General features: G+C 36.5%; 1 protein-coding gene across 4 annotated transcripts in view; it reads left to right on the forward strand.

The window, feature by feature from the left end:
* Nucleotides 1-23,505, forward strand: part of DIAPH2 (diaphanous related formin 2) — a 982,724-nt gene that overhangs the window by 233,128 nt on the left and 726,091 nt on the right. For all 4 annotated transcript variants that reach the window (XM_042974379.1, XM_042974380.1, XM_042974381.1 and 1 more), the window contains 2 exons: nucleotides 13,279-13,353; nucleotides 13,434-13,503. In XM_042974379.1, coding sequence (XP_042830313.1) covers nucleotides 13,279-13,353; nucleotides 13,434-13,503 — 145 coding nt within the window. The remainder of the gene's footprint in view (nucleotides 1-13,278; nucleotides 13,354-13,433; nucleotides 13,504-23,505) is intronic.

Consider the following 23,505-nt stretch of genomic DNA (forward strand, 5'->3'; position numbering starts at 1 on the left):
ATACATAAAGGTTGACATATTCAACCTTTCTATGAATCAGGTGAAATAAACAGTCAGTGAATGATATGCTTCAAAGTTATATGCACAAATGTGTGGAAATGGCAGTATTATATCTAATAGATGCTTTAAATTGGGCAGAGATTGTTCATGCACTAATCTGCCATGTTGAATATTTCCAAGGATATTCAAATGCTCAAGTCTATTTTATTTACTTTCCTGTAGACAAACCTGAGTGGATAGATATGTTTTTACTGAATTAAGACCAACACAGTCATAACATCTACAAATCCACATTGGTTTTGTTTTTGCCATTTTATTTTTTAATAGATGTATATATTGATAGTAGAATTGTGTATGAAGTTGATTTAGCTGAACAGATGTCTTAAAAATGCTGAAAATGCTTTTTCATGTTTGGAGGTTAATGATTCATGTACTGAATGTATGATACTGTTTGTGTCGAGTAGTACATTGGTTTTAATCACCTAGGTTTCTGTTTCTTCCTCATAAGTGCATATAACAAGGTTTGTTTTTAATTGTATTCAAAAAATATTACATTGGAAACATTGATATTAAAATGAGATGTTTCCTGGTAGTAAAATATGCAAACACCATTTACAGTCATTTTTAATGACTCCTCAACCCTTTGAATTAGTTGTTTCATCTCTTATAATTTTGTCAATGTTCTGAATTCCCCCAAGAAACTCTAAGCTATCATTCATTTTATGTGATGTTGCAGTGATTTGGGTTGTAGTATAATATTACACATGGGAATAGGACACCGTTAGAAATAAAATGCTTTGTACAAAACACATAACCCTCTATATTCGTCTTTAGCACTGCACAAACACTGGTAAAGGGATGACATGACTAATATTGGACTCCTGCACATGAGACCAATTCCCTTTACAGCTTAGGGGGCTCAGGATAGAATCTTCTAATTTTAGCTTTAACCCTTTTGAAATATAGGCATGAATATGGACAATCTAGTCATAAATGTACGTGCAGTCACTATTTCCTATTATGTCTGTGTTGTGTAGAGTTTACTGAACTCACCCATCCACAGAATCTTTGATTTTAAGTTATTATTTGCATGAACTGTAACTAAATGTAACTAAATTCAGAGTCTGAATCTCTATATATGAAAAGTCGAAGTTTTGGGAGACTGTGAAGGGTTTTCTTTTACATGTATGTATATGTTCTATAGGTACATTTATAGAGTTTCTCTTACTTTGTTTTGACTTGGAGAGCTAGAAAGGGGGAAAACTTTGCTTTCTCTTGGAATGCTCTGGTGTTTTTGTTGAATTTTTTTTTTTTACCTTTGATCATGCTGATTAGTGTAAGTGGGACCTTTCAAAACATGGGCCTCAGATGGGGCGCCTGGGTGGCTCAATCCCTGAGCGTCCAAATTCGGTTCAGTTCATGATCTCCTGGTCTGTGAGTGCCAGCCCCTAGTGGGACTCTGTGCTGACAGCTCAGAGCCTGGAGTATGCTTTGACTTCCGTGTCTCCCTCGCTTTCTGCCCCTCCCCCGCTCATGCTCTGTCTCTCTCTCTCTCTCTCTCTCTCTCTGTCAAAAAAAAAAAAAACATTAAAAAAAACAAGAAAACAAACAAAAAACAGGGACCTCAGAAGTTGTGAAGGCTTGGGATAGATTTGTTTTAAAACCTTAATCTATTTTGGGGGGCCTGGGTACCTCAGTTGGTTAAACATCAGACTTTTGATTTCGGCTCAGGTCATGATCTCACAGTTTATGAGTTTAGCCTCTCTGGAGCCTGCTTGAGATTATCTTTCTCTGCCCCTCCCCCCATTCGCTGTGTGTGTGTGTGTGTGTGTGTGTGTGTGTGTGTGTCTAAATAAGCATTAAAAAACCTTAATATATTTTGATATTATTTGTCAAAATTATGCATGATGTATAAATAGATTCACTCTACACTCCCTTTCCCCTTGTAATTCAATGTTATTTAATGAGAATTAGGCAGCATTAAATATAATGAGAAATAAATATATTCAAAGTTGATAGTAACAAGTTAAACATAGGAGATAATAGGAGTATCAAATATTTAAATTATGAAATCTTTTTAAAAAAATCAATCAGTAGTACAAGTGTAGTGTATGTTTAGATTCCTCTGCATATTTCATACTAATTGAAGTGCTTTTCAGTAAATGAATGATGGAATGTTATTAACTGTTTATGTTATTTAAAAGGAGTCTTTAATTTATGCCTAAAATTCATACTGTAATTTGGACTAGAAAATTTAAAGAGCAATCAGGTTTTTGGTTTTTAACATTTTCAAAAGTTCAATACAGGCTTCACTATGCTGTTTCACATATATTATTTCATTTAATAATCACAAAGACCATATGGGGTATAGGTACTATTTTCATCCCCATTTTGAGGATGAGAAAACAAGTTCAGAAAGTTTAAGTAATCATAAATAACACAACTAGAATATGGTAGAGATGGGATTGGACCCTACATCTGTCTTTTTCTAAAACTGACACGTTTAAACATGCCACCATGTGGTCTCAGAATATTCCATTGATGGATGGTGGGATATTTTCCTGATCTTTGAACGGGGGATCTTAAACTTGGGGAAAGGTTTTTAATTTTTCACTTCTTGAGCAAAGAACCAGATGCTGGACTCCCTGATGGATATAGCCAAGCCTTTTATACTTAAGTTCAGAAGATACTGCCCTATTGTGGGTTTATTCTCTTGCTCCCTAGGTAAACATCCTGGTTTCTTTTTCAGTCTTCAGATCTAATCCTGGCCTCTTGCTTACTTATAAATGAATCTTTCTGACTGATCTTTCTTTTATTTTTGTTTGGTGGTTTATTTGTTCCCCCTGGTACCCTCGCAGGTAGTGGCCACAAACAACTTAGATGTACAGCATGTCATGACAACTCTTTGACTTAGGTGACTTAATAACATAAAATAACCAATATATTAATACCTGAAAAGACTGTAAATTATATAGCTTATCCAAAGGGGGAAAAAAAGTGTAAGCTACATTCTGGCCCTATTCTTTTCAATGAGCTGCCTTACCTAAATCTTAATTGGAAGTTTTAGTTGGGTTCTCCAGATATCTTTCCTTAACAGTATTTAGTAGATTTCTTATAAAGCTTAGGACTTTAAAAGACAATAAAAGCATGGTCTGAAAAGTACTTATAACACCTAAATGAATGAAGTAAGCTGTTAAATAAAGCAAAGCACATGTTTGTGTGTCTAGACATAGATATAATACAGATATGAGATATATATAGATATAGATATAAGCTGTGTACACACATGTGTACACACACACACACACGTATAGACATAAGCTCAATGAAGATGTTGTTATAGAAAATTATCTTCTGTTCCTGTTAGTAATTTCTAATGGCATGATTGAAATAAACATGGGCTTTGGAGTTAGACCTGGGTGTGAGCCCTAGAACTGATACTTGTTGAGTGATGTTTGGAAAGTTACTTAACTACTTTGCTTCTCATTTTATCTGAAAACAAGTTTCAGAATGGCTAAAGTTTAAAAAATATTTGACAGTGTGAAAAGTTGGGAAGGATTCTGAGCAAATGGAGCTTTTACACTTTGCTGAAGGAATGCCAAATAGGATAGCCACTTTGGAAAGCAGTTTCTTGAAAAGTGTAACATATACTTACCATGAGACCCAGCAATTCTACCCCAATTACTTTCCCAAGAAAAATTATGGATATTTATAGAGGTTTTATTCATAATCATGAAAGCCTGGAAATAACCAAGATGCTATCAACTGATTAATAGATTAAAAAACAACGGTATATCCATACAATAAGAAGGAATGGACCACTGATAAATGCAACAAAATGGTTGAATATCATAATATCTATGCTAAATGAGAAAAGCCAGACACAAAACCTGCATACTTTATAATTCCATTTCTAATGACATTCTAGAAAAAGCAAAACTAGGGTTACATAGCAGATAAATGTTTCCAGGGGTCTGGGAGTTTGGAAAAGGGATTGGCTTTGAAAAGGAATAATGGAGTATTTTGGAGTGATGAAGATGTTGTGTATCTTTTTTGTATTGGAGGTTGCATGATTATGCATTTGTCAAAATGATTAATTTTATTGTATGTAAATCTTCAGTAAAAAAGAAAGGGAAAAAACCTTATGTTTCAGAGTGGTTATGGGAATTATAAGAGATCATTCTCCTTCCCCATTTTTTATTGTTTGGTTCTTCATTATCCTCTGCTGCTTCTATGTTTCTTTTATAAATAAGGTGTCTGTGATAAATTACATTTTCTTATCTCAGGACTGAGATACTACTGAAAATTTATGTATATATCTGTCTTTATTTGCAATCTCTGAGGCAGATTTTAAATAGAGTCATCAACTGTATATTTATACCTCTAGATATTCCAATTAGTATGGAGTAACTCAGAGCTGAAATTTGCATACTGTGAAAAATGTACCAAATATACTTGCTTGGACTGAATCTCTGTCCTGTGGCAGTGGGAATTCACAGTATGGTTGAGGGGGTGTATAAAGCAATCTTGAATTTGGAGCCTGAGTCTTGCTTGAGAAAGGCAGTGTTCTATGTCAGTGGTTTTCAAAATTGACTGAGCATCAGAATCACCTAGAGGTTTAGTTAAAACACGGATTGCTGGGCCCCATCCCCAGAGTTACTGATTTGGTGGGTCTGGGGTGGGGCCCAAAGATTTGTATTTTTGACAAGTTTCCAGCTGATGTTGATGTTGCTGCTGCTGCTGGTTTGGGGCACGTACCTTGAGAACCACTGATTTATAGTTACTTCAGGTGTAGTAGTATCAGGATTCTTGCCGATGTAGAGTAGCCAACATTTTGTTTTTAAACTGCTTCATCATTTCATGGCCACTTTTGTATTTGCTAAAATCAATATATTTATAGAGAGAGGGAGAGAGAGAAAGAGAGAAAGAAAAAGAAAAAACAGCATTTGGCTAAAGGCCACAAAGTGTTTAGTGCTTGAAAGAGCAATGATGCTGGCAAGAGAAAAAGAAAAAAAAAAAAAGATATGTTTAGCTGCATTTCCTTCCTTTTAACCTGTCGAGTGTCATCATGCTACATAATTATTTTATCCCTCTAGTATCAGGCTCCTTTTGGACTCCTATTCTGTCTACTTTAAAAGTCTTGAATATTCTAACTAGGCCTCCACTGCCCATTGGCCTAAAATATTCTGTTAAGACTTTTCACTGCCTAGTTTTTAATAAATAGGCCCTGCATCCTCACACTTAGGTTTCATGAGTATCCTATTTTTTTCAGACCAATAGTAATTTCCACTGAGTGAAACCAAAGTACCATAAGCCGCACAATTTGAAGAAGTCTGGGATGTGTGGGTGACTGATGTTAAGTGACCAGATATAAGTAATGTTCTTATACCAAACACTTTACTAATCCAAGAAAAAAGTAACCAATAATTTTAGAACTACTGGGTATGAAAAGAATATGAGTAAAATTTAGAATCTTGAAAAGCAATTTATAAGTATTAAATTTAAGGAAATCATAGATTATTTTATCTTCCTAAATGCCAAAGGAGATACCAAGGGCTGGGTATATAAATTTGTTCAGAATTTCTATTACTTTAAGTTTTCTGTAAGGGTATATTGTGCTGTAATATCTGCTGATATATTATTCTTAGAGCTGATGTCATTTTATTTTTCCACCACCACCCCACTGATTAGGGAGAGTCTTTAGAGAAAATGGCTCATTGTACTGATTGATTGCATGCCTCAAATGAACAGTAGCTTGCTGCCAATTATCATTACAATGCCATATTGATTTTTTTCTCATTTTCACTATGTAAATTAAAACAATTTGTTTAAAATGAACTTCCATATACATTGTGGATGTGATTGGTTCTGAATATTTGAGGCTAGATCAGACTATTGGGTCAAGGGACTTGAAATGTGTTGGGTAGTACAGAGGAAATTTTTGGACATATGACTGCTGGTTAAGTGCAATCTAATCTTGCATTTTGTAAACTGAATAAAAGAATGATGCTGCAGAGACCCTAGTTGGGAGACTCCTGTCACATTAAAGAAAAGGTAACTAGGGCTAAACTAGAATGTTATCAGACACAATGAAAAGGAGGGGAGGGGAAATATGTGGGAGTCATTCTACAAGTAGCATATTCATGACTGGATGACAGAAAGTCAAACCAAGCTGTACATGATCAGTCTTCCAGCCTTTTATCACACATGGGACTTCATTTGCTGCCATTCTTCCAAGACTTCTTATTCAGCTGCAGCCACACGGGTATCCTCACAATTCCTGGAATACTCAAAGCATACTAGCTACCTCCTCAGGACTTGATTTGTCCTTCATCCTTCTACTGTAAAAGTCCTCACTTCTTTGAAGACTCTGCTCAAATGCCACCTAATCAAACAATCTTTCCCTGACAACACATTAAAAAAATCACATCCTGGGTGCCTGGGTGGCTCAGTCAGTTAAGCATCCGACTTTGGCTCAGGTCATGATCTCACGGTTTGTGGGTTCAAGTCCCACGCAGGCTCTGTGCTGACAGCTCAGAGCCTGGAGCCTGCTTCGGATTCTGTGTCTCCCTCTCTCTCTGCCCCTCCCCCGCTCATACTCAGTCTCTCTCTCTCCAAGAGAAATAAATATTAAAAATTAAATATAAATAGGTTACTTTTAAGGGGCTTAACTTTTTAGCTGCAGTTCGTAGAACGGACACCCAGCAGCAAACATTAATTGTTAGATAGAGGGGGTTTTCTCCCCTTCATAATTCAGAGGGACAGATATCCAGAGACCAGCCAGATCCCCGCACATCTGAAGCTGACTCTAGAAACCAGAGGTTGAAGTTTTACAGGGAACCAAGACTCTCAGCAAAGACATCAAGCTTCTAGCTGTGCGGGAACTACTTGACAGAGAGGCCCTGGAAAAGGAGTTCCGGAAGATGGCAGCGTAGGAGGACGCGGGGCTCACAGCGCGTCCTGCCGATCACTTAGATTCCACCTACACCTGCCTAAAGAACCCAGAAAACCGCCAGAGGATTAGCAGAAGGGAGTCTCCGGAGTCAAGCGCAGACTAGAGGCCCACGGAAGAGGCACAGGGGAAGTGCACTGCAGGTCCTCACCACGCCAGGGACTCTCCAAAATGACCAAACGGAAGAATTCCCCTCAGAAGAATCTCCAGGAAATAACAACAGCTAATGAACTGATCAAAAAGGATTTAAATAATATAACAGAAAGTGAATTTAGAATAATAGTCATAAAATTAATCGCTGGGCTTGAAAACAGTATACAGGACAGCAGAGAATCTCTTGCCACAAAGATCGAGGGACTAAGGAACAGTCACGAGGAGTTGAAAAACGCTTTAAACGAAATGCAAAACAAAATGGAAACCACGATGGCTCGGCTTGAAGAGGCAGAGGAGAGAATAGGTGAACTAGAAGATAAAGTTATGGAGAAAGAGGAAGCTGAAAGAAAGAGAGATAAAAAAATCCAGGAGTATGAGGGGAAAATTAGAGAACTAAGTGATACACTAAAAAAAAATAATATACGCATAATTGGTATCCCAGAGGAGGAAGAGAGAGGGAAAGGTGCTGAAGGGGTACTTGAAGAAATTATAGCTGAGAACTTCCCTGAACTGGGGAAGGAAAAAGGCATTGAAATCCAAGAGGCACAGAGAACTCCCTTCAGACGTAACTTGAATCGATCTTCTGCACGACATATCATAGTGAAACTGGCAAAATACAAGGATAAAGAGAAAATTCTGAAAGCAGCAAGGGATAAACGTGCCCTCACATATAAAGGGAGACCTATAAGACTCGGGACTGATCTCTCCTTTGAAACTTGGCAGGCCAGAAAGGCTTGGCACGATATCTTCAGTGTGCTAAACAGAAAAAATATGCAGCCGAGAATCCTTTATCCAGCAAGTCTGTCATTTAGAATAGAAGGAGGGATAAAGGTCTTCCCAAACAAACAAAAACTGAAGGAATTTGTCACCACGAAACCAGCCCTACAAGAGATCCTAAGGGGGATCCTGTGAGACAAAGTACCAGAGACATCACTACAAGCATAAAACATACAGACATCACAATGACTCTAAACCCATATCTTTCTATAATAACACTGAATGTAAATGGATTAAATGCGCCAACTAAAAGACATAGGGTATCAGGGTATCAGAATGGATAAAAAAACAAGACCCATCTATTTGCTGTCTACAAGAGACTCATCTTAGATCTGAGGACACCTTTAGATTGAGAGTGAGGGGATGGAGAACTATTTATCATGCTCCTGGAAGCCAAAAGAAAGCTGGAGTAGCCATACTTACATCAGACAAACTAGACTTTAAATTAAAGGCCGTAACAAGAGATGAAAAAGGGCATTATATAATAATCACAGGGTCTATCCACCAGGAAGAGCTAACTATTATAAATGTCTATGCGCCAAATACCCGAGCCCCCAGATATATAAAACAATTACTCATAAACATAAGCAACCTTATTGATAAGAATGTGGTCATTGCAGGGGACTTTAACACCCCACTTACAGAAATGGATAGATCATCTAGACACACAGTCAATAAAGAAACAAGGGCCCTGAATGATACATTGGATCAGATGGACTTGACAGATATATTTAGAACTCTGCATCCCAAAGCAACAGAATATACTTTCTTCTCGAGTGCACATGGAACATTCTCCAAGATAGATCATATACTGGGTCACAAAACAGCCCTTCATAAGTTTACAAGAATTGAAATTATACCATGCATACTTTCAGACCACAATGCTATGAAGCTTGAAATCAACCACAGGAAAAAGTCTGGAAAACCTCCAAAAGCATGGAGGTTAAAGAACACCCTACTAACGAATGAGTGGGTCAACCAGGCAATTAGAGAAGAAATTAAAAAATATATGGAAACAAACGAAAATGAAAATACAACAATCCAAACGCTTTGGGATGCAGCGAAGGCAGTCCTGAGAGGAAAATACATCGCAATCCAGGCCTATCTCAAGAAACAAGAAAAATCCCAAATACAAAATCTAACAGCACACCTAAAGGAAATAGAAGCAGAACAGCAAAGGCAGCCTAAACCCAGCAGAAGAAGAGAAATCATAAAGATCAGAGCAGAAATAAACAATATAGAATCTAAAAAAACTGTAGAGCAGATCAACGAAACCAAGAGTTGGTTTTTTGAAAAAATAAACAAAATTGACAAACCTCTAGCCAGGCTTCTCAAAAAGAAAAGGGAGATGACCCAAATAGATAAAATCATGAATGAAAATGGAATGATTACAACCAATCCCTCAGAGATACAAACAATTATCAGGGAATACTATGAAAAATTATATGCCAGCAAATTGGACAACCTGGAAGAAATGGACAAATTTCTAAACACCCACACTCTTCCAAAACTCAATCAGGAGGAACTAGAAAGCTTGAACAGACCCATAACCAGCGAAGAAATTGAATCGGTTATCAAAAATCTCCCAACAAATAAGAGTCCAGGACCAGATGGCTTCCCAGGGGAGTTCTACCAGACATTTAAAGCAGAGATAATACCTATCCTTCTCAAGCTATTCCAAGAAATAGAAAGGGAAGGAAAACTTCCAGACTCATTCTATGAAGCCAGTATTACTTTGATTCCTAAACCAGACAGAGACCCAGTAAAAAAAGAGAACTACAGGCCAATATCCCTGATGAATATGGATGCAAAAATTCTCAATAAGATACTAGCAAATCGAATTCAACAGCATATAAAAAGAATTATTCACCATAATCAAGTGGGATTCATTCCTGGGATGCAGGGCTGGTTCAACATTCACAAATCGATCAACGTGATACATCACATTAACAAAAAAAAAGAGAAGAACCATATGATCCTGTCAATCGATGCAGAAAAGGCCTTTGACAAAATCCAGCACCCTTTCTTAATAAAAACCCTTGAGAAAGTCGGGATAGAAGGAACATACTTAAAGATCATAAAGGCCATTTATGAAAAGCCCACAGCTAACATCATCCTCAACGGGGAAAAACTGAGAGCTTTTTCCCTGAGATCAGGAACACGACAGGGATGCCCACTGTCACCGCTGTTGTTTAATATAGTGCTGGAAGTTCTAGCATCAACAATCAGACAACAAAAGGAAATCAAAGGCATCAAAATTGGCAAAGATGAAGTCAAGCTTTCGCTTTTTGCAGATGACATGATATTATACATGGAAAATCCGATAGACTCCACCAAAAGTCTGCTAGAACTGATACATGAATTCAGCAAAGTTGCAGGATACAAAATCAACGTGCAGAAATCAGTTGCATTCTTATACACTAACAATGAAGCAACAGAAAGACAAATGAAGAAACTGATCCCATTCACAATTGCACCAAGAAGCATAAAATACCTAGGAATAAATCTAACCAAAGGTGTAAAAGATCTGTAGGCTGAAAACTATAGAAAGCTTATGCAGGTAATTGAAGAAGATATAAAGAAATGGAAAGACATTCCCTGCTCATGGATTGGAAGAATAAATATTGTCAAAATGTCAATACTACCCAAAGCTATCTACACATTCAATGCAATCCCAATCAAAATTGCACCAGCATTCTTCTCGAAACTAGAACAAGCAATCCTAAAATTCATATGGAACCACAAAAGGCCCCGAATAGCCAAAGTAATTTTGAAGAAGAAGACCAAAGCAGGAGGCATCACAATCCCAGACTTTAGCCTCTACTACAAAGCTGTCATCATCAAGACAGCATGGTATTGGCATAAAAACAGACACATAGACCAATGGAATAGAATAGAAACCCCAGAACTAGACCCACAAACGTATGGCCAACTCATCTTTGACAAAGCAGGAAAGAACATCCAATGGAAAAAAGACAGTCTCTTTCACAAATGGTGCTGGGAGAACTGGACAGCAACATGCAGAAGGCTGAAACTAGACCACTTTCTCACACCATTCACAAAAATAAACTCAAAATGGATAAAGGACCTGAATGTGAGACAGGAATCCATCAAAACCTTAGAGGAGAAAGCAGGAAAAGACCTCTCTGACCTCAGCCGTAGCAATCTCTTACTCGGCACATCCCCAAAGGCAAGGGAATTAAAAGCAAAAGTGAATTACTGGGACCTTATGAAGATAAAAAGCTTCTGCACAGCAAAGGAAACAACCAACAAAACTAAAAGGCAACCAACGGAATGGGAAAAGATATTTGCAAATGACACATCGGACAAAGGGCTAATATCCAAAATCTATAAAGAGCTCATCAAACTCCACACCCGAAAAACAAATAACCCAGTGAAGAAATGGGCAGAAAACATGAATAGACACTTCTCTAAAGAAGACATCCGGATGGCCAACAGGCACATGAAAAGATGTTCAACGTCGCTCCTTATCAGGGAAATACAAATCAAAACCACACTCAGATACCACCTCACGCCAGTCAGAGTGGCCAAAATGAAGAAATCAGGAGACTATAGATGCTGGAGAGGATGTGGAGAAACAGGAACCCTCTTGCACTGTTGGTGGGAATGCAAATTGGTGCAGCCGCTCTGGAAAACAGTGTGGAGGTTCCTCAGAAAATTAAAAATAGACCTACCCTATGACCCAGCAATAGCACTGCTAGGAATTTATCCAAGGGATACAGGAGTACTGATGCATAGGGGCACCTGTACCCCAATGTTTATAGCGGCACTCTCAACAATAGCCAAATTATGGAAAGAGCCTAAATGTCCATCAACTGATGAATGGATAAAGAAATTGTGGTTTATATACACAATGGAATACTACGTGGCAATGAGAAAAAATGAAATATGGCCTTTTGTAGCAACATGGATGGAACTGGAGAGTGTGATGCTAAGTGAAATAAGCCATACAGAGAAAGACAGATACCATATGGTTTCACTCTTATGTGGATCCTGAGAAACATAACAGAAACCCATGGGGGAGGGGAAGGAAAAAAAAAAAAAAAGAGGTTAGAGTGGGAGAGAGCCAAAGCATTAGAGACTGTTAAAAACTGAGAACAAACTGAGGGTTGATGGGGGGTGGGAGGGAGGGCAGGGTGGGTGATGGGTATTGAGGAGGGCACCTTTTGGGATGAGCACTGGGTGTTGTATGGAAACCAATTTGACAGTAAATTTCATATATTAAAAAATAAAAAAAAATAAAATATGAAAACAAAACAAAACAAAACAAACAAAAAAAAACCTTGGAACCATGGGAAGATTATTTAATTTGCATAAATGTCAGGACATGTGACATTTCTCTGATAAATGTTTTGGATTTAGATGGGCTTTGTCATCAAGCATCTATCAGGTGCCAAGAGCAAGGACTTGTTCTGAGAAGGAGGCACACCATCCCGTTCTCTGTGTTCTCTTTGCTTTAAGTGTGAGATGCTTTTGTTTTTCTGAACTTAAGGCACACAGATTTGTTTCCCAGGCTCTATAAACAGGCCCATCTAATGCCTTTCAATGTGGCATTGCATGAAAGGAAATAAAAATATTGGTACAGCTGAAAAAAAAAATTAAATATAAATAAATAAATAAATGCTTTATAGCTTGATGGCAGTGCATATGAAACATTTGCATTCTGTGTCTCTCAAAAATAAATAAAAACATTAAAAAATATTTAAAAATAAATCACATCCTGGCATTCATTATTCCTTTTACCAAAGTTTATTTTTCTTCATAGCTCCAAACTACTGACATTTTATTATATACTTGTTTATCTGTTTATCATGTCTCCTTCTTTTTTGATAGTAAGCTACATGAGGGTAAAGGCTTAGTTTTGTTGCCTGTTATATCTCTATCGCCCAGAACATGCCTGGTGCTTAGTAGGTACTCAATAAATATTTGTAGAATGAATGAAAAGAATAAATACAAAGGTGAAAGAGATGGAGATCAAAAAATTATGCCAGTATTTCAAGTTTGAAGGATTCAAAGAATAGCAGTGTTATTAACAGAGTATGGAAGAGTGGAAGAAGAGTTGATTTAGGGTAACAGAGATACAGGGGAAGATCAATTTGGCTTATATATGCCGACTACAGTATCTGATGCTGGTGAAACAACCAAGGCATTGCTGTGGAATAGGCAATCTAAAATGTGAAGAGAAGTCTGGCATTGAGGTAAAGGTCTCTGAATCATCTTCATAGAGTCAATACTTATAGCAATGGAAGTAGGAAAAAAAATGACAAGTGTTATAAAGACAGGATTATCAGATTTAAAAATCAAAATTTCGTTTTGGATATTTAATGTTTTAAATATATAAATTATTTATACACATTTTTTTGATCATTTTATAGCTGGGTTAACAACTTTAGCCATGAAGGTCTTGGACTCTTATTGGATGTGCTGGAAAAGCTTCTGGACAAGAAACAGTAAGAATAAACATGAAAAAAAATCACCAAAGCAGAAATTTTTGAGCACAGTGTAACCTGTTTACTTACCCTTTATTCAGGCAAGAAAACATAGACAAGAAGAATCAGTATAAACTTATTCAGTGCCTCAAAGCATTCATGAATAATAAGGTAAGTAGTATTTATTTCTGCCTGTGACAAAAGGTGAGAACTTGCCCAACAGTATATGGAAGTATGAAACTGACAAAATAGTAGGTGCTTATTCAGTTGTCAAAGGGTCTTTATGGTGCAAATCATAATAAGCTTCATTGAAATATATTTAAAAATATACTTTGCCTCACAAAATATTTACTGGTAGTTTTTTACAATTATGGAAACATAAATCTGTTCCCAAATTATATAATATTTTTTTCTTTTATGGTTAAATGCTGTGTGTTGAATACCAGTTTTTACAGAATTTTTATTCCATTGAAAAGGAAAATCCAAAAGTATGGTTTGACTTGTGTGCTAAGAACCAGCAAAAAAGAACTTGTTTGCAATGGTGAAGATTTCTCTTCTTTGTTCAATTAATGTCAATGAGTTAATATACATAGAAGACATTTTAGGAAGATAGGAAGGTTTTTTTGTATATATATAGCAGTTGCAATATGAGGGACTTTACAAATTCTAGACAAGGGTTTTTTTTTTTGTAACAGTAATCTTTGTACAGGTTATGAAGTTATAGTTATTTTTTCTATAAACTTTTTTGTTACTGTATTAGATTTGCTCTATATTCCTATAAGTAAAATACCACTAATTAATTAATTGTATAATTCTCTTTAGATGGTGTTTTTGATAATCTCAAGATATTTAATAGAAATAATTATAACAGTAACCAAAAACTGCACAAATGTGTAGCTATTACTATAATATAAATGTATAGCTATTAATAACTAATGCTATAAGATTCTTTAATCTGTAGTCTTTCTTAAACATATGGGATTATATATGATTATATATGTATATATTATGCACACATGTTAACAGGAAAGAACATCTGACATGTGTAGAAGATACTTGCTAGTTGACATAAGACTGCTGTATAGACTATACTAATTGTGCTGTTCCTGGAAGTCTCTTTCAGAAAGATTTCTATCAGCATTAATACAGAATTTCTCAACTTTTGTACCCTTACTGTTTTGCAACACATTTGTGCAGATTCTAGTCTCTTAACAAGACAGCACTAATGAACCTTGCATCTCTACAAATCAAGATGAATCTCTTTATTCAATTGAGAGAAACAAAGAAATAATAGAACAAAAACAGTACTAGAAATTGGGAGATATAGTACATGATTTACCAATAAGTTGAGTGGCATTTAAAAAATCATTTGAATTCTCTGGCTGTCAATCCCCTCATCTGTAAAATTAGTTGTAGAACCCTTAGTTTTAAATTCTTATTGACTCGCATTGTCAACTCTCACGGCTTCCCAGGATACTAAATAACTGTAATCAGGGTAGCAACTAGAGAAATTCATAGTAGTGAGATTTCCTGTAGAGTCTTTTCCCACAAGGCATTAGTTGTTATGTCAAAACATAATTACTTATTACTTAAGGAGTTTGGTAGTTTTAAAAAACATGATGGTTTGACTTAGATTATTCTAAACTAAGGTCAAGTTTTAGTTAGGACATTTTAATAACTTGCATATAAATGCTTAGGAAATGAATAAATGGTGGATCTTTTAAATTATAGGCATGTGAAACAATAGGTGTAAAGTACACATTCAAAATAAAAATATATGTATATGTTATATCCACTCCATGTGGAATAAATTGTCATAGTCAAAGCATGACACTTGCATCTGAAATGACTTAAATTTCACATTTGTTGGACCCAAGAAGTTTAGATAGCTTTCTTCAACAACTCTTTTCCCTTATACAAAACATGTAATGATAGGACCATAATAGGATAAAAGGTAACCCATTGCCTCTTAGCTTCCATTGCTGTCATATTGCTCTTAAGTTTAGAGTGATGATTTCTTTTTTCCTCACATTTTTATTTAAATTCTAGTAGGTTAACATACAGTGCAATATTAGTTTCAGGAGTAGAATTCAGTGATTCATCACTTACACCTAGTGCTCAGCACCTAGTGCTCATCATAGCAAGGGTCCTCAACATTACCCATGACTCACCTAGCTCATTGCCACCCACCTCCCTCCATCAACCCTCAGTTTATTCTCTATCTTTAAGAGTTTCTCATGGTTTGTTTTGCTCTCTCTTTTCCCCCCTCCCATATGTTCATCTGGTTTGTTTCTTAAATTCCATATGAGTGAAATCATATGGTATTTATCTTTCTCTGACTGATTTTGCTTAGCATAATGCACTCTAGCTCTATCCATGTCATTGCAAATGGTAATATTTCATTCTTTTTGATGGCTGAGTAATCTTCCATTGTATATATATAACACCTCTTCTTTATCCATTCATCAGTCGATGGACATTTAGGCTCTTTCCATAATTTGACTATTGTTGATAGTGCTGCTATAGACATTGGGGGTGCATGCCCCCCTTCAAATCAACGTTTTTGTATCCTTTGGGTAAATACCTCATATTGCAATTGCTGGATTTTAGGGTAATTCTAAGTTTAAAATTTTTGAGGAAACTCCATACTGTTTTCCAGAGTTGTTGCACCAAGTTTGCATTCCCACCAGCAGTGCAAGAGGGTTCCCCTTTCTCTGCATTCTCATCAACACCTGTTGTTTCTTGTGTTGTTAATCTTAGACATTCTAGGAGGTGTGAGGTGGTATCTCATCATGGTTTTGATTTGTATCTCCCTGATGATGAGAGATGTGGAACATCTTTTCTTCTGTCTGTTAACCATCTTGGTGTCTTCTTTGGACAAGTATCTATTCATGTCTTCTTTGGACAAGTGTCTATTCATATCTTCTGCCCATTTCTTCACAGGATTACTTGTTTTTTGGGTGTTGAGTTTGATAAGTATTTTATAGATTTTGGATACTAACGTTTTGTCAGATATGTCATTTGCAAATATCTTCTCCCATTCTCTAGGCTGCCTTTTATTTACTTGTTTTGATGGTTTCCTTTACTGTATAGAAGCTTTTTATCTTGATGAAGCCCCAACAGTTTATTTTTGCTTTTGTTTCCTTTGCATCCAGAGACATATCTAGTAAGAATTTGCTCTGAGTGAGGTCAAAAAGGTTGCTGCCTGTGTTCTCCTCTAGGATTTTGGTGGTTTCCTGTCTCACATTTAGGTATTTAATCCATTTTGAATTTATTTTTGTATTTAGTATAAGAAAGTAGTGTAGTTTCATTATTCTGCATGTTGCTGTCCAGTTTTCCCAAAACCATTTGTTGAAGAGACTTTATTCCATTGGTTATTCTTTCCTTCTTTGTCAAAGATTAGTTGACCATATAGTTGTAGGTCCATTTCTGGCTTTTCTATTCTGTTCCACTGATCTATGTGTCTGTTTTTGTGTCAGTATCATACTCTCTTGATGACAATAACTTTATAATAGCTTCATATATAGCTTTCTATTTCTTTTGTCATCTTCAAGTTCTTTCATAACGTAGGTGTTTTATAGTTTTCAGAGTACAATTTTTTCTTTTTACTTCTTTGGTTAGGTTTATTCCTACGTATCTTACGGTTTTTGGTGCAGTTGTAAATGAGACTGGTTCCTTGATTTCTCTTTCTGCCTCTTCATTATTGGTGTATAGAAATGCAACAGATTTCTCTATGTTGATTTTATATCCTTCGACTATCCTGAATTTGTTTATCAGTTCTAGAAATTTTTTGATAGAGTCTTTCAGGTTTTCTACATAGAGTATCATGTGGTCTGCAGATAGTGAAATTTTGACATCTTCCTTGCTGAACTGGATTCATTTACTTCCTTTTGTTTTCTGATTGCTGAGGCTAGGACTTACAGTACTATGTCAAATAACAATGATGAGAGTGGACATCCCTGTCTTGTTCTGGACCTTAGAGAAAAAGCTCTCAGTAGATATTAGACACGGGTCTTTTGTATATGGCCTTTGTGATGTGAGGTATATTCACTCTATTCTGACTTTGTTGAGGTTTTTTATGAAGAATGGATGCTGTACTTTGTCAAATGCTTTATTTACATCTATTGAGAGGATCATATAGTTTGTATCCTTTCTTTTATTAATGTGTTTTATCATGTTCATTGATTTACAAATATGGAACTACCCCTGCAGCCCAGGAATAAATCCCACTTGATCATGGTGAATAATTCCTTAATATACTGTTGGATTTGAATTGCTGGTATCTTGTTGAGAATTTTTTATCTAAGTTCCTCAGGGATATTTGACCTGTAATTTTCCTTTTTAGTGGTGTTTTTCTGCTTTTGGAATCAAGGTAATGCTGGCCTCATAGAATGACCTTTGAAATTTTCCTTCCATTTCTATTTTTTGTGACAATTTAAGAATAGGCATTAACTCTTCTTTCAATATCTGGTAGAATTCCACTTTGAAGCTACCTGGCCCTGAACGTTTGTTTGTTGGGAGATTTTTGATTACTGATTCAATTTCTTTACTGGTTACTGGTCCGTTCAAATTTTCTATTTCTTTCTGTTTCAGATTTTGTGATTAAATGTATCTAGGAATTCATCCATTTCTTCCAGATTGCCCAATTTGTTGGCATATAATTTTTATAATATTCTCTTATAATTGTTTGTATTTCTGTGGTGTTTGTTGTTATATCTCCTCTTTCATTTATGATTTTATTTGGGTCCTTTGTCTTTTTTTTTTTGATAAGTTAGGCTAGGGGTTTATCAATTTTATTAATTTTTTCAAAGAACCAGCTCCTGGTTTCATTGATCTGTTCCACTGATTTTTTGTTGTTGTTGTTTCTATATCACTTATTTCTGCTCTAATATGTTATTTCCTTTATTTTGCTGGCTTTAGGCTTTATTTTATTTTCCTTTTCTAGCTCTTTTAGATTTAATGTTAGGTTGTATATTTGAGACCTTTCTGGCTTCTTGATGTAGGCCTGTATTGCTATACTTCCCTCTTATGAGTGCTTTGCTGCATTCCAAAAGTTTTGGACCATAGTGTTTTTTTTTCACTCGTTTTCTCTCTCTCTCTCTTTCTCTCTCTCTCTCTCTCTCTCTCTCTTTATACACACACACACACACACACATATATATATATATATATATATATATATATATATATATATAACTTCTTTAATTTCCTGGTGAACCCATTCATTTGTTAGTAGGATGTTCTTTAACTTCCATGTATTTGTGGTCTTTCCAAATTTTTCTTCTGGTTGACTTTAAGTTTTATAGTATTATGATCACAAAATATGCATGGTATGATGTTAATCTTTTTGTACTTGTTGAGGCCTGATTTATGACCCAGTGTGTGAACTATTCTGCAGAATGTTCCATGTGCACTCGATAAAAATGTGTATTCTGCTGCTCTATGATGAAATGTTCCGAATGTCTGTTAAGTCCATCTGGTCCAGTTAGTCATTCAAAGCTATTGATTCCGTGTTGATTTTCTGCTTAGTGGATCTGTCCATTGTTTGAGTGTTAAATACCCTACTATTAATGTATTATTATCAATGAGTTTCTTTGTGTTTGTTATTAATTGTTTTATACATGTAGGTGTTATGTTGGGGGCATAAATATTTACAATTGTTAGATCTTTTTATTGGATAGGCTGTTTTATCATGATATATTGCCCTTCTTTATCTCTTCTTACAGTCTTTGGTTTAAAATCTAGTTTGTCTTGTATAACTATGGATACTTTGGCTTTCTTTTGATGTCCATTAGCATGACAAATGGTTCTCCATCCCCTCACTTTTAATCTGCAGCTGTCTTTAGGTCTAAAATGTGTCTCTTGTAGTCACCAGATAGATTAATCTTGTTTTTTTTTTCTTTTTATCAATTCTGATGCCCTATGTCTTTTGCTTGCAGTAATTAAACAATTTACTTTGAGAGTGTTTATTGATAGATATGAATATAGTGCCATTGTATTACTTGTAAAGCCAGTGTTTCTGGAGATTTTCTCTGTTCCTGTCTTTGGATAGTCTTTATTGCTTTTGGTCTTTCTTTCCCACTCAAAGATTCTCCTTTAATATTTCTTACAAGGTTGGTTTAGTGACCAGATACTCCTTTAGTTTTTGTTTCTTTGGGACACTCTTTAGCCCTCCTATTCTGAATGACAGCCTTGTTGTACAAAGTATTCCTGCCTGGATATTTTTCCACTTTAGCATGTTGAATATATCATGCCACTCCCTTCTGGCCTGATAGGTTTCTGTGGAGAGAACTGTCAGGAACCTGATTTATCTTCCCTTGTGGTTTAGGGCTTTATTTTCCCTTGTCTCTTTCAGCATTCTTTTCTTATCTCTTTATTTTGAAATTTTTACTATGGTATATCTTGGTGTTGACTGGCTTTTGTTGATTTTGATGGGAATTCTCTGTGCCTCTGTGATTTGCATGTCTTTTCTCACCGAGATTAGGGAGGTTTTCAGCTATAATTTGCTCAAGTCAACCTTCTGCCTCTTTTCCCCTCTCTTCTTCTTCTGTGACTCCTATGATACCAATGTTATTACACTTAATAGTGTTGCTGAGTTCCATATGTCTACATTCGTGGTCCAATATTTTTCTTTCCCCCTTTTCAGCTTCATTATTTTCCATAATTTCATCTTCTAATCACTTATTTGTTCCTTTACTTCTTCCATCATCTGTTCAGTACGTCAGTCAGTTTTGCATTTCAGTTATAGCATTTTTTATTTCAACCTTACTAGTTTTTAGGTCTTGTATCTCTTTGGTAAAGGTCTCTGATTTCTTCTATGCTTTTCTCAAGCCCAGCTAGTATCCTTATGATTGTTGTTTTAAATTCTAGTTCATTCCCATTACTTTATCAATTTTGATTAGTTCCTTGGCTGTGACCTCTTTTTCTTTCTTTTGGGATGAATTACTCTGTCTTTGCGTTTATTCTTGTCTCTGTCCTTTGTGCGTTAGGAAAGCCTGTTCCTAGTCCTATTTTTACTGGAGCTGAAGCTTTGCAGCACCCTAGGATCAGTACACCTGCTGTGTGTGTGTGTGTGTGTGTGTGTGTGTGTGTGTGTGTGTGTGTGTGTGTGGCGGGGGTGGTGGGTTGTGCTGATCTTTTGAAAGAGAGGTCTGCTGCTGCTCTGGCTGTCAGTCACACTTGCCCTATTAAAAAATGCACCTGCAGAGTGCAGGGGGACACAGATTGGTTTCAGTGTCTCAAGCCTCCACTGTGTGTGCTGTGCTGCTCTCTGAAGTTCGTTGGTGCTATTGGAGGGGTGAAGAATTGTGTGGGCCCACTGTCTTCCACTGAGAGGGGCATTTACATCACTTACTGTTCTGACCCTCACAAAAGAGCAGACAGTCTCCCCTCTTGTGTCCAAGGCTTCTGTCATGTCCCTGACTTCACCCTGTATCTGCACTGTCTGCTGACCCAGTGGTGGTGCAGCGCTCCTTTTATCTCAGATGTGTGGCTGGGATTCACGGCTCCTACAAATTTTAGTGACCCAGTGCGACAAGGACCCATGCTATCTCTGGGGGAGGGTCTTGCTGCACTGTGGCTGGTTGCAGTTTTTCTGAGAAAAGCAGCCGCACGAATGTGCAGTAGCTTGGAGTTCATGGTAAAGCACAGCAAAAAAAACTGACATCCAGGTTACCTCTCCTCAGCATGTTTTTCTGCCCATATGCTAATAAATGGGGCAGCTCAATGGTGTCTGCTGGCTCCATTGTCTCCTGACAGGCAGTGCTGCCTCTCCCAAATGCCCTCCAAGAAGGGGAACTGTCCCTTCTACGTGATTCAGGGGATTCTCAGAGCACAGTGTCTGCTCTTGGGCCTCTGCCTTCCTTCTCCACAGGAGCACCGCTAAGCCTGCCAGGCTTGACCCTGGCAATGGCACAGACTTCTAAAGCTTCAGATTTAATGTACACTTGTTGTAAAACTTATGGTAATCAACCTCTATTATTTTCCCAGTCACTTCCCCAGTGGCTTTGGGGAAGTGTTTTTCTTGTGCAGTGCCCTGCGTGCTGCTGTGCTGCTTTATCTCTCTCTTTCTCTCTCTCCCTTCCTCTCCCTCTTCCTCCCCCCTCCCACCCCAGGATTAGGACTCCCTTTCCTCTGTAGTCCCATGATTCTTTTTTCCCCCAGATCATATCACTGCATTTCTTACCTTCCATGTTGTGGCCTCTTTTCTCCCTGTAGTTGTGCAGTTTGTTCTCTCAGTCTTCAGATTGAATTCCTGGGTGTTCAGAATGGTTTTTTTTTTTAAGTTTATTTATTTTTGAGAGAGATAGAGTGTGCCTAGGGGAGGAGAAGAGAGAGAGGGAGATACAGAATCAGAAGCAGGCTCCAGGCTTGGAGCTGTCAGCACAGAGTCCAACCCAGGGCTCAAACTCACAAACCATGAGATCATGACCTGAGCTGAAGTTGGAGGCTTAACTGACTGAGCCACCCAGGTGCCCCCAGAATGATTTGATAATATCTAGCTGTGTTCAAGGTATAAGGCAAGCATAAGGTCCTCCTATTTCACCAACTTAACTCCTTCCCTCAGTCTATTTGATTTTTAAAGCTATTATTTTAAGTTTGGTAATTGCATAGTAAACACTGTTCTCTTAGTTTTACACTATGTTTTTCATTTATTTTTCTTGCTATTTAGTACCTACTGGCCACCTTTATACATATTTGTCCATTCTGGTTTTTGTTTTTTTTTTTTTTTTGCTTCTTTTTCATCTTGTCTCTTCCATTTCTTTTTTTTTTTTTTCTTTCTGTCTTGTCTCTGTGTATGTTCTTATTTATTATGACCCCTGGTAAAGTTACATTTAAGAGCTTTAGCTATATTCCCCTTTCTCCCCCAAATTCTTTTGGAAGTTAAATTAGGAATTACGAAAATATTCATATGTTTGGTACTTAACTAAAAGTTAGTTTGAAATAACAATTTTGATCTAATGAAATGTAGGATTCCACTGTTAAACTAAAGAGAAGCAAACATTTCATAAGAAATCTGAGAAATACTTTGTGGGACAAAGATCAAAAAAAATACCTTCTAACTATAGTGAAAAACAATTTTAGCCTTTTTTCTTTTTTGTTGTACAATATAACTTTATTATTTTTAGTGTTCTGTGTTACCAATCCCAGCATAGCTTAAAAAAAACAAAAGACTAAATCCAAAGTTAATGTAAAAAATTCAAGGTAAAACAGTGAACCCATTGGGGTTATCTATATACCTGCTCCCATTTATTCTAACAATTTTTAACTGTTTAGCCAAATGTGTGCATATAGGTTTTAATTATGAGTTCTCTTTTTTCCTTCCAGCAACTTCACATTGTCTATCTACTTTTTTTTAGTATTACTTTATTTTTATTTATTTATTTTTTTATTAATTTATTTTCAAGTTATTTAACATACAGTGTAGTCTTTGCTTTGGGAGTAGAACCCAGTGATTCATCTCTTACATATACCCAGTTCTCATCCTTAAAAGTGTACTTCTTAATGCCCCTCACCCATTTAACCCACTCCCCCACTACACCCCCCTCCAGCAACCCTCAGTTTGTTCTCTGTATTTAAAAGTCTTTTATGGTTTGCCTCTCCCTCTGTTTTTATCTTATCTTTCCTTCCCTTCACCTATGTTTATCTGTTGAGTTTCTCAAATTCCACATCTGAGTGAAGTCATATGATATCTGTCTTTCTCTGACTGATTTATTTTGCTTAGCATAATACCCTCCAGTTCTGTCCACATTGTTGTAAATGGCAAGATTTCAATTTTAACCTTTTAAAACATGTCTTTACCTGTTCATACTTATAATACACACTTGTGTGCTCATATTCAAGCCTAGAAAATTAGTGAAAATGGTGTCTTCTTTGCCTAGTTGACTGTGACACTTACCAAAACCCAGGCACCATTTCCTTGGGTTCATAGCTTTTGTAATGTAGCACAGCTTTCTGAAAGGGGGAAGATAGAAGATGGTATGGAAGAGGTTTATTGTTTCTTTAACCAGCATATAGTATACAAAAAGAACTTTCCAACATTTTACCCCTTTTGTTTAATTTTATTTTCTATACAAATTAGAGAATGTAACCATGAATTCTAGATATCTCCAGGGAGATCCAATGACACAAGTAGAGTTATTTAGAAAATTATATCAGTAAGTACTTTACATG

This window comes from Panthera tigris, chromosome X, assembly GCF_018350195.1.
Source record: "Panthera tigris isolate Pti1 chromosome X, P.tigris_Pti1_mat1.1, whole genome shotgun sequence".
Taxonomy (NCBI): Eukaryota; Metazoa; Chordata; class Mammalia; order Carnivora; family Felidae; genus Panthera; species Panthera tigris.